This window comes from Eptatretus burgeri, chromosome 2 (assembly GCF_056783735.1).
Source record: "Eptatretus burgeri isolate ZD-2024b chromosome 2, Ebu_testis_v1, whole genome shotgun sequence".
NCBI classification, from domain to species: domain Eukaryota; kingdom Metazoa; phylum Chordata; class Myxini; order Myxiniformes; family Myxinidae; genus Eptatretus; species Eptatretus burgeri.
The window spans coordinates 11342465-11354675 of record NC_140962.1 but is presented as its reverse complement, the minus strand read 5'-3'; the positions used below and the strand labels follow the sequence as shown (position 1 = coordinate 11354675).

General features: G+C 42.9%; 1 protein-coding gene across 5 annotated transcripts in view; it reads right to left on the bottom strand.

The window, feature by feature from the left end:
• The window catches only part of FERMT2 (FERM domain containing kindlin 2), a 175464-nt gene that overhangs the window by 52184 nt on the left and 111069 nt on the right, over positions 1–12211 (bottom strand). For all 5 annotated transcript variants that reach the window (XM_085862897.1, XM_085862887.1, XM_085862872.1 and 2 more), the window contains 5 exons: positions 8971–9073; positions 8580–8687; positions 2931–3062; positions 1437–1486; positions 1169–1287 (listed from right to left, as the gene is read on the bottom strand). In XM_085862897.1, the coding sequence (XP_085719023.1) occupies positions 1169–1287; positions 1437–1486; positions 2931–3062; positions 8580–8687; positions 8971–9073 (512 nt within the window). The remainder of the gene's footprint in view (positions 1–1168; positions 1288–1436; positions 1487–2930; positions 3063–8579; positions 8688–8970; positions 9074–12211) is intronic.

The window sequence follows — 12211 nt, the reverse complement described above, 5'->3', positions numbered from 1 at the left end:
GGTATTTTTGTTTGCATCAAGATCTATGGACAAGTTTGGTCAATTCACTGTTACAGTTTGGACGTTTCGCTCAAAGACACATTGTGACAATAATAGACCTTTGTCCATTTCACATTCACCCCCTCGTACTCATGCGATGACTCGCCTTCTTCTATCAGGTTATTCTGAGCTTGCAACTGTTTTTTAGCAAAGGGAGGAAGGGACAGGGAAGAGGATGGGTGGAAGGTTGGGTCGAGGGAAGTATGTGCATACCTGTTGAAGAATCATTCCAACAATTTGCTGATTATTTTGTGAATTAATATGAAGACATTCACACGAATACAAATGCACGGATATGCAAAGTTACGTACAACATTATAGAGAGATTGTATGTTCCATTAAAGTTCTCCTACGCTGACATTTGGCTTGCTTTAAGCCAAGTACAATTGCTGAATGTGTCATTCAGTTGGGTCATTCCTGGCATCAAGCATTTCTTCACAGACAAATGCGTAGCAGATATACATGTGCTTTCTCCGTGGAGAAATTTATTCAAAACTATCAAAGTAATTTCAACTACACACATGTGAAAGGGCATGACTTCATAAGTTTGTTTTTTCTCGAGATAATATCTTGACGATAAAAACTAAAAACAACATATTATCATTGTGGAAAAAGTCAGACATTATAATAAAATAGTGTTTTATTGTATTCAACAAGTTGTCCATTGCATGCACACCTATAAAATTTACGACCCCATGAACAGAGGACTGTATCGCTATGAAATTTTAATTTTATAAAAGCAGTTGGAGAATTATACTTCAAAATGTTATTTTAACTAAGTATTAGGGATTATAACATTCATAAAACATTCAGAGAAGCAGCAAATGTGATTTATGAATGAATGAATTGAGATGATCAACAGCCATTCAGCTGAACAATCGAACAAACGTCATAGCCAATTGTAGACCAAAGATGGCACTTCACCAAATGATGTATTTGCCACAAAGTGGTATATTTTGGGATAGAAACATGTAAACAGAAAAAAACAATTGATAATGATCATATCCTATAATTATGACTTTTTCACATTAAGAACAAGAACATGGGTTTAGCTTTAAGGTGATAACTGCAAATGCATAGGCCAATGTGTTGCAAATATTAATGAAGTCGGAACGTTCTGGAAACTCACTGCGAAGGTTCATCTGCTGCACGGCTTGCACATCCTCCTTGCTGCGGTAATATGAGAGGGACATATCTTTGAAGGTAAACCAGTACTGCTTGTAGCCTTTCAGAGTCAGCTTCTTGGGCCTGAGGATGCAAGCTTAAATGTTCCAGCTTTACTTTGTAAAAACAGAGAAAATAATTAATCTTTTCCACTATTCTTGCTTTCCAGTGTCGAAAGCATCTCAAATTAACGGAAGTGTTTTGAGCAATTTGTTTTAACATTCAAGTCTTACCGAAACATCCTTAAGTAGTCAGCCAGCTCAGGAATTTTGGTGATGTCCCTCTACCAAAACAGAGAAGACGTCATACTGTGCTTCCCGTAATAACAACCATTTTCTCTACAAAAAATAACACTCAAACACAAAAGGTGAAAAAAAAATGGTGCAAATACACAAGTAACACCAATGCAAGGTTAAACAAAGAACCTGTTATTCAATTAACAAGTTAAAGAGAACCATTCCAAGGTAGAACCAAGTCAAAGCAAGGAAGAACCTCAAGATTGGCATAATTATGCTCAATGTATGTCTCTCTACTTCTTCTTCTTTGGTATGCAGCACATGGCTGCAGGTAGCATTATTTATTGGGAGGCACGGTTGTGCCGCGTACATACACATGTGATGCATTTATAACAAACAGATGTCCAACATATCACAACAGGTGTGCAATATAAGTTTGCTAGAGATTAAGTGCGCACACATATCACTGATGAACTCTTGAAGAGCTCTTAGTTTGACTTCCATGTGAAAAATTAAATAAAAAGATGGAATGACAAATCTCGATTGAGAATATTATATAATCATGGCTGAAAAAGAAGAATATAAAGAAGGGGACAATGCACTTCTTGGATAGCTAGCGACGTAATTGCAGGACATTTTCAAGATCGCCAATTTTAGAGATACAGTGCAACAAACAGCACCTGCAAACCACATTTGGTTAATGTCAGTATTTTCTTTAATTTATTTGTTAACCAGGAAGAGGTGCTCATACAGCTATGCTGCTGAGGAAGGGAGTTGTGGTCCCATTGCCAAGGAAGGACAAATAATGGAACTGTGGTCAAAGTTAGAAAATTTAATTTCAAAACACATGTAGTGATCATCATAGAGAATAGATACGTTGTTGAACAAGTAAAAGTACGTTTATGTGAATGCTTATTTGGCGCACAGCGAACATCATGGCCTCTGTCACCCCATGGCTTGAGGTAAGGAGGTGCATAATGATGACATTATAAGTGTACATGCTATAATGATGTAGGATTGACATCATGGTGCTTTTCAGGGAGCATAACCCCCAGCGAGCCTGACCACCTAGGGTTTTGAGGCTGATTGTTAATGCTTCCAATCTGGTTCTTGCACAACTCTTGCTTCAGTAACCAAGAGGTTAATGTAACTTAACATCTAATTTGATTTTATAACCTACTTGAATAATCCTCTAAATGCAAGAATTTCAGGCAATGCATGACACACAACGTCTTCTTTTTAATTTTTTTGAGAAATACCTTGGGAGCAAATGAATATCCACAACCTTATTGAAGAGTCAGCTGACTTAACACCAATAAATGTAGGAAGGTGTGCTTTGAGATGCAGCTTTATTAGTGAGCAGTATATCATAATGACAGTTTTAGTCAGCATAAACAACCCAGAGAAATAAATCTAGGACCACACACCATCGAGGCAAGCTAATTTTAAAATTGGTCTTTCTACGCCTTTACTTCCTCCAGGGCTTCTTACCAAGCCAGTCGAGGACTTTCCTCCTGCCAGTGTAAGCTCCAGGTCAGACAGGGCTGCATCAACCTCATCAACATTCTGCTCACTATGGTTTGTTCGGCCATCGCTGCCAGCAGAATGCTTATTGATGTGATACTGGAGAGGGACAGAGAAAACAAGAATGCATTTAAATAGGAGATGTACCTCAACCTCACCACACTCTTTTGTTATCTTAAGGGAGATCCATATCTAGTATATGCACATAAAAACAGTGGAATTTTTGACACACTGACCCTAAACCATTATTCTTTTATCATATATTATCCTCTCTGTCTTTTCTTCCCACCCTTCTTTCACTTGTCTCCCTCTCCTCTCTATCACTCCCGCTTCCATTCCTTTGTCTCAATTTTTAATTACCCCCTCCCCATCCCCACAACACCCCCTCCACCCTTGGAAATAACACACTCTGCCTAAAAACGGAACATGTATAATTTATAACATAATTGTTGAAGGATTGTAACAGCGTTCATTCCAAGTGCCTTTTTGGCACGAGGGATGTGCAGAACACCTGATTGCAAGTTTCCACGTAATGTAATTGTCTCATGTAATAATTATTCAGCACGTGCAACTCATTCACCCTTAGGTTTTTAGAGGTGACACGAGGCATTCTGAGCAAATTCAAAGCAGTCTTTCCAAGACCCCAGCATGTGCATCATCCAAAACCACCCCCACCCAAAAAAAAACACTAATTATGTTCCTTAACAATCCATTACAATACCACGTGTGTCAGAAAACGAGAGGAATCAAATAATTTGACACCGACAAGCAAGGTCTTCCACGAGCCATGTTGTAAGGCTCTTTAATGTGAGGAGAGGAAATGTATATGACCTCAAAAGACATTATCAAACTACTGGAACAAGAAATATGCCAAGAAGTGGACATCCTTGGATAATGACTCCCACTCAGGACTGATACATTCGTACAACCCATCCAATCAATTAATTTCAAACTGCCCAGAGTAATCTTTTTTATTTTTTTTTAATACATTGTCGAGTGGAAGGGAGAGGGATGGGGCGGGGAACAAGGGGGTAAGGCCTAAGTCACATTTGCCACGGCGGCCGTGGGGTCTCCAAAATCTACGGCCACTCGCAATTATGCGGCGGCAGCAGTATTTCCACGGTCACACAATGTAGCAGTCACATATGTTTTTATTTTTCGGGGAGCCGCAAGGCGTATTTAGAAATTGTGGAGACCGAAAACGTGGGGTTGCCATACAGTCTTTGATTTGATGTCGCACGGTGACCTTAAGGGGGCCCTGCGGCAGCCATAGAATTTTCAAGGCAGACGCAAGGTAGCCTCAAGGTGCCCGCAAGGCGACCACAGGGGGACCGCAGGGAGGCCCTAAGGTGAACGTGCGACCAGACAGACGGTAACGAGTGGGTTCATTTTTATTTTTTTTTTAACCAGTTTTTTTTTTTTTCGGCTTGTCGAATTGCTACGGCGAACGTATAAATGAAAAAAGTTATCACTCCGCGTTATAATTCCACGGCGACCCCTACGGCCTGTAAATGATAGCCAAATGGCGTAGGGCCACCCTGAGACCACCGCAGAAAGTCTGCGGCCGCCGCACGTTTCTGTCAATTCAGAGGGTGTACGGCCGCCGTATCCTCGCCGTAGAGCAAATGTGACTTAGGCCGAAACAAGATGGACATTACAGGGACTTTCAGGAAGGAAAGCAGGGAATTTGAAGGAGGTGGGTTTGGGGTGGATTAACAGGGGTAGAAAAGATCGAGGTTTTGGATGGGGGACGAGAAGAGGTGGTGGTGAACAGCTGTTTTGAAGGCCTGGAGGGAAGAATGGGATTGAAGAGAGTGTGGGAGTTTATTCCAAAGGCGGGAAAAAAGAGGAATAAAAGAGTGAAGGTGAGCAATGTTTCGTGATTTTGGTAGTTTTACCAGAAGGAGGTTAGAACTCTGCGGTTGATGGACCTTGAGCACCCTGCGGAAATATGGTGGGGACATATCACAGACAAAGCAGGGGGGGGCGAGACCAGAGAGGAGACAGAAGAAGACAGAAAGACAACCGATCTGCCTGCGGTGAGAGAGTGAGAGGCCCAAAGACTCAGCCTCATCACGGGCGATATACCAATGACCAAATGCCTTGGTTTCCACAGCATGAAGCCGAGAAAGGTGAGAGGCAGGAGCACCAGCCCAGAGGGGAGAGCAGTACTCCATCAGGCTGTGGACAAAAGCTTTGCATCTGGTCAGGAGCTCAGTTGGGCCGAGGAAGGACTTTGCACGACGGAGGATTCCCAGTCGGCGACTGGCTTTGGAGGCAAGGTTAGAAATGTGGCTTTCCCAGGAAAGATCATGGCAGATAGTGAGACCCAGAGTAAGCAAACACACTCCCTAGATCTCACAGGATAAGGGTCAATGGGAGTCTTGAGGCATCTTTGTGAGGCATGAATACTGCTCTTTGTCTCGTTCAGAGTTCAAGACCTGCACTACAACACATCCAAGCACGCAATTGCAGTTGTCAAATAAGCATGTCAGATGGACATGGAGGCAATGGGCAAGAGTTATGTTCAGTGACAAATCCAGGTTTCTCCAAGAAAGGCACGATGGCTATGCACGGATCCACAGGAGATGCAATGAGTGATATGCCCCAGTCTATGTTCAAGAAGCTGCACATTTTGGACTTGGAAGTATCACAACAAGCGGTGGTATTGCTGAAACCTTTCACACAAACTTGATCCATATCCATGGCAATCTGATGGCAGATCAAGACATTAATGAGATCTTACAGCAACATGTGTTACCAACCTTTCAACAACATGGACCAGAATCATCTTTCTGCAGGATAATGCACCTGCTCACCAGGCTATTTGAATGAGGAATGTGATCGTCAATGCCAATGTTGTCGTGACACCCTGGCCTGCCATCTCGCTCGATTTAAACCCAATTGAACATCTCTGGGATATCATTGATCGTCACATTTGAACCTTGTCAAGACAACCACAGTCCCTCAAGGAGCTGGAACAGTAGCTGATTTGGACATGGAATGCCATTCCCCAGACTACGATTTGAGTACTGATATAGTCACTATGACGACGGTTCAATGCAGTAATTTCTGTCGGAAGTGGACATACCCGATATTGAGATTGGTACTTCCATTCTGAATCCCTATTTGAAAACATTCGCCACAATAGAGCATTACATCATTAGGTTACAATTAAATGGATGTGTAATTATTAAGCATTTCTCTTTGTCAGAAGTTTGCATCTCATCTATGTCCCATGATGTCACAAAAATAAACCGCATTAACAATCATGTGCCAGGTTTGCATTTAACCCCAAAAGCCACATGTCATGTACCATTTCACAACCAAAGCTGTACTGAAAACTGCGTTATACTTTGTCAGGTTATTTCATTGCATGTTATTTGCCCACCAACTTCTCTGTTAATACAGTTTTACACCACCACAGAGATTGACAACAGCTGTTCCACACCTCGAATATAACACAGAGTGAAGAGACTATTTTGAGCATCTGGCCGAGCAGTTTAATGTGCGGAATGATGGCAGAAGCCTGCAAGAATGCTGCCTGGCAAAGCCTGGTCCTCCTGACCTTTGACATGTGACAACATGAGGCCGAGTAGAAAGTAGGCTGCATATAAGCACCACAGATGTCAGGTCAGGTCAGGTATGGGAGCATGCGCCAGAGCAGCGCATCGCTGCATCCGCTTTCCGCCGGTACCCCAGGGGCCTCCATCTGGCCATCCCCCAGGCAGATGCCTGGCCCATCCCCATCTCCTTGAGATGCCGATCAACCTGCTGCAACCACGATGCATGTGGTAGGCCCATTGACCTCCTCCACTCACGAGACTCCCTCGCTGAGAGAATCTGGTGAGCAGGATCAGCGTCAGGAAAACGAGCCACATGTCCATACAGCTGCAGCTGATTCTCACGGACTATGCAGGTAACAAATCTCATTTGAGTCTCTCTCAGCAACCACAAGTTGGACACAAAGTCTGACCAGCGATAGCCAAGGATTCTCCGGAGACCTGGTACCAAAGGAATTAAGTCTCCGTCTCAGATCCCTGGTCAGAGTTCAAGTCTCACACCCATAGAGCAAGACTGGAAGCACCAAAGACCTGAAGACTCGGACTTTCGTCCTCTCGCACAGGTAGCGGCAGCGCCACACCTCATTATCCAGTGAATCCATGACTCCCGCGGCCCGACCCAGACGTCTATTGACCTCTGACTCACAGCCAGCAGAGACGTGAATAGCACTGCCAAGGTAAGTTAATCTCTCCGTGACCTCAACATCCTCTCCACAAACAGGCATAGACAGGACAGCAGCATCGAAGATGTCATTGAAGGCCTGGATCTTAGTTTTGACCCAGGAAACCCGTAATCCCAACGGCTCCGACTCCTCATTCAGCACCTCGAGAGCCCCCAAATGTCAGCACACAGATGTCAGCACTCAAATGTCATGGAGAAAAGGTAAATATTAAGGTTCACAGGAAGATGAGCCTATTGGAGGAGGGTACTGTCATGGGCAATCGACAACCTTTCCAAAAAGCCCTTGAAACGATGTGCATCACAAAGAAGAAACATAAACAAACTTATGATCAAAGAGCTATAATTGCTGCTAAAATTGTCCAGTCAGAGTTTTTTTTTTAAAAACCCTGCAGCTTGAAGAATGCTGGTGTTTAATATTAGACCGTTAGTATCTCATTCTTAAAGCAAAAGTACCCTTTGAATGAAAACAACCTTGGGAACAAGTAAATGGTAGAGATAAAAAAAAAAGTAAATCTGATAGCAAAGCTGAGTATTTTTTTTAAAAGAGTAGAAGGAAAAGAACAAAATGGAAGAAAGAGACAAAACAGTCATTCAAGTTTGGAAGTAAAGCAAAACAAAAAGGAAGGAAAAAGAAAAAGGCTGTTACTGCGTTCCAAGCTGCCAACAAATTCCTTCCTTATCACCTTCCGGGTCATTCCGGGACCAGGGAGGGAGACAATGCATAAAAATCCTTCCAGCACAGTGGCCTGCTAGGATATCAGCCAAACATAACAATGTGGCTTGTGAAAATCAGGACGACTTCTGAAACAGCACCAATGCACAGAAACTTTCATAAAGAAGAGTAGTTCTCTCTTTTGTTGCCTGCTCACTTTGGAGGCGCATCAAACGACGTGTAAATGTATGGACTTCAACAGCTTAAAAATCAAGAAGAGAGAGAGAGAGAAAAATGTATAATTTAAATCGATCCTCTTCTATTTAAAATATACAGCCTATTTACTGTTATGGTACCAGGAACCATGGAACCACATGGATTCCAACCAGCAGGATGTGTCTGCCACACACCATCCTGTCTGTGGTTCCCAAACAGATCTGGTGATGAAGGCAGAAATTAAGTTATCGAACACAAGGTAGCCTTCTTTTAACAATGTCCTTTTATACAATATGCAGAGTTAACAGCCCACCATTAGAAAGATACATGTAATTTTTTTGCTGGATAGCAAGATGGATTTAAGAACAAGCAGTTACTGCATCAAGATCTGAAAGATAGCGGTGATGAATTCAAGGACACAAACACCTTGTTAGCTCAATGTGAGTGTGACCTGGACTCCCCCCCAAAGAACAATATTCACCTACGCTTGAACGGCTACGCACCTGCAGGGCAGCAAACATCATCATTTCCTCATCCGTGCACTCGATCTCCTCCAGCAGAATGGCCCAGCGGGCCTGCTCATAAAGCTGATTGATTCTGATAGCATCATACTGCAAATAAGAGCAAGGAGAGGCATTTACACACCTCGCATCTCGTGGTACTTTGAGCGAACGCGAGAGTGGAATATTTGAAAGCATGAGAATGATCTCACGATATAGCAAATAATGAAGGCTGCCCAGAATCTGGTTAGATTTGATTGGATAAATGTTCAGCAAGTCAAATCGATTCCCCCATACAATGATATTAATTGCCAGAAACCACTATACACGTTTCTGTCCAAAATATAGTTGGCGTTCCACTTTATTTTTTTTTTAATAAGAAGCAACACCGCACCTTGGGATTGAGGTCAAAGAAACTATAGTACTTGAAGCGGAGCATCAGGACATCATTTTCTTTCACTCCTTGCTCCATTAGTGATTGCGAAGAATCAAGCCACCTGCACACATGATGGGTGGAATAAACAGAACAATATTGATGAAAGTATTCTGTTCACTCCTGTGGAAGGCAGAGACAAGTTGACGTTTTGGGCGTTAGCCCTTCATCAGGGCAAAAACGCAAGAGCAAAACCTGCATGCCGAGGCACGACACATACAGAAAAATGTAACTGTGACAGTTTAGAGGGCTAGGGGTGGTGAGAAGAGTGCTAGATCATGATCGAAATACTTGGAGCCAAACAGGCAGCACTTCGCTCAAAGATGTATGAGAGAACAACTCAATTGTGCATCTTATTCACTGAAAATACCTATTTTAATAGCACATAGGTATACTTTTGAAAGTGACATCAGCTTGCAAGCATGATAAATTATTTTCGTGAGCAAGGAACACATCCTTAAAGACAGGGATAATTTCCCTACATCTGTGATGTCTAGATTTGCATGAGAAGAGTATGGCTATATGACCCTCATGGCTCCCATGAACGAGCGCTCTCCGGGCTTTTCTGGAATAATGTACAAAATGGATAATAGATACGGTCAGGCTGCCTGGGAATACCAACGGTGGTCGAGGTCGTGGCCGAGGTCTTAGTGGGCATGCTCAATGAACCCGCTCCATCCAAGTGGCACTAAACGATACATTTACATCAAGAGAATTGGGTTCCTTCCCCCACCATAAATCTCCCCAGCTGCAATTGTTTTTTTAGCTGCCTGAAACCTTCTCGGGCACATCCTGAATACAACTACCAGTTTTCAACTCATTCCATGAAGGGGTTCAGGAGTGCATACAACTCAAACACAAAGACAATTCTCGAATTATATATATATATATATATATATATATATATATATATATATATATATATATATATATATACATATATATATATATATACATATATATATATACATATATATATATCTTCTTCTTTCGGCTGCTCCCGTTCGGGGTCGCCACAGCGGATCATCCGTATGATCCGCATAGTGATTTGGCACATGTTTTACGCCGGATGCCCTTCCTGACGCAACTCTGGTCGCCTCTTACGACCCAGGGATAGATATATATATATATATATATATATATATATATATATATATATATATATATATATATATATATATATATATATATATATATATATATCCTGGTGTTGGCGCAGTGGTTAGGGCAGCGGCTTGGGATCCAAAAGGTCCTGAGTTCAAGCCCCATTGGGCCACTGAATTAATACACCAGGGGGTTGACTCAGCCTGTCATCCTTCCGAGGTCGGCGAAATGAGTACCAGTATACTGGGCCGGTGTATACCCTGGTTAAAATAGGTGTACCATATCCCTGTGTCGTAAGAGGCGACCAGGGTTGCGTCAGGAAGGGCATCCATCGTAAAACATGTGCCAAATCACTATGCGGATCATACGGATGATCCGCTGTGGCGACCCCGAACGGGAGCAGCCGAAAGAAGAAGATGTGTATATATATATATATATATATATATATATATATATATATATATATATATATATATATATATATATATATATATATATATATATATATATATATATATATATATATATATATATATATATATATTGTTACGGTTGTGGAAATTCGCATTACACCATAAAGAGTCCTCAGATGAGATATATCGGTAAGTTCATGTGTAGTTAGCCCAAACCCGTTGTATAGAGGGAATATGTGTGATTCATCCGGGCTGCGACGCTTTGAGTTAGCCATTTTTCTTTCTCTATTGTTATTTTCGACCATTAAGCCACCAACAACTCAAACACTACCCCAACAACCAAATCGCCACCATCAACAACGCCCCCAAACAACTCCACCAAACCGCCACTACCTTCACCTTCACAACCCAACCCCGCAAGCATCGCCTCACCCGCCATTCTGTAACGACGCTCAACAACGCCCCCCAACAACTCCACCACCTTCGCCTTTCTCCTTCACAACCAGCAACCACACCACCTGTGAACACTGATTGTCCGGCCCGTTCGGCGATTGGTGCCAAACGCATCAAGCCGCGAGCGCGAATGGCAGTCTTTCCGGGGAGAAATTCGGATCAGAGAGGCTTCACGCCCCCTTTTGCCGCACCAATGGCTGAACAGAGGGTGGCGTGGCCCCGCTTCCAATCGCGTTTTGATCCGAATATTTGCATATAGGCTCCTCCTGAGGCCTATAAAGACGCGAGCATAAGGCGACTCAGGTGTTGAGTTGCGGGTGAGTTCAGTTGCAGGTGGCTGGTCGAGTTCAAGTCGAGTCAGGTGGAGACGGAGGTCGTCAACGAGGTTGCGGTGTGGGGGTCGCAGATGTTTTTTTTTTTTCACATACATTATAGTGCTAGTTACAAAGTGAACTACAAGATGGTAACTGACATTGCGTTGCAAAGCATGCAGGAGATGCAGGCTGTCCATAAAGCTACATAAGTTTTGCTGAAAACTACATGAGAAGAAACCCAAAACGGAACCTTGGTACATGTCTCGTCGGTCAAAGTGCTCAAAGTGCACTTCATGCACCTGTTCTCGTTTGGCTGTGGCCATTAGGTTGTGGTGTTCACGTTCATCCGGGTTTTACAGCGTTCGGCTATGTCTATTTGGTTGCAGTATCACTCAGTTCTGTGCGGAATGCAGTTACCACTGTCCTATTTGAACGTACTGGCAAAGACTCCTTACGGATGGGTTAATTCCTCCACTTTTATGATTTATAGCCTGAAATACCTTCATTTATACTGGGCACTTAGGAGATAGGGAGTAACAGGATTTGGTGAAGGTAGTTATGTCAATGTATTTAAGAGGCCAAGAACACCAGGAAGAACGAGTGGAGGATGAACAGAGTCATTTGAAGTGAAAGTAGGTTTAGATCAGGCATCGGTGTTGAGCCCTCTGCTTTTCATACTAGTTCTTGAAGAGCTTACAAAAGAGGTGACGAGGGTAGGATTCCCGTAGTAACAGTAGTGGTACCTCCCACAAGGTGATGTATTACATGGAGAATTTGCATGCTCCCCCCACCCTGGACCCGGGGGGCTTCACATAGCGAGGTTTGCTACAACGAATGGTTTCATTTTGGCGATTCATCACCTTAACGAAGGCCTTCATTCGCTACGATGAAGGAGCTGTCTGGTGATTGTGCAATATC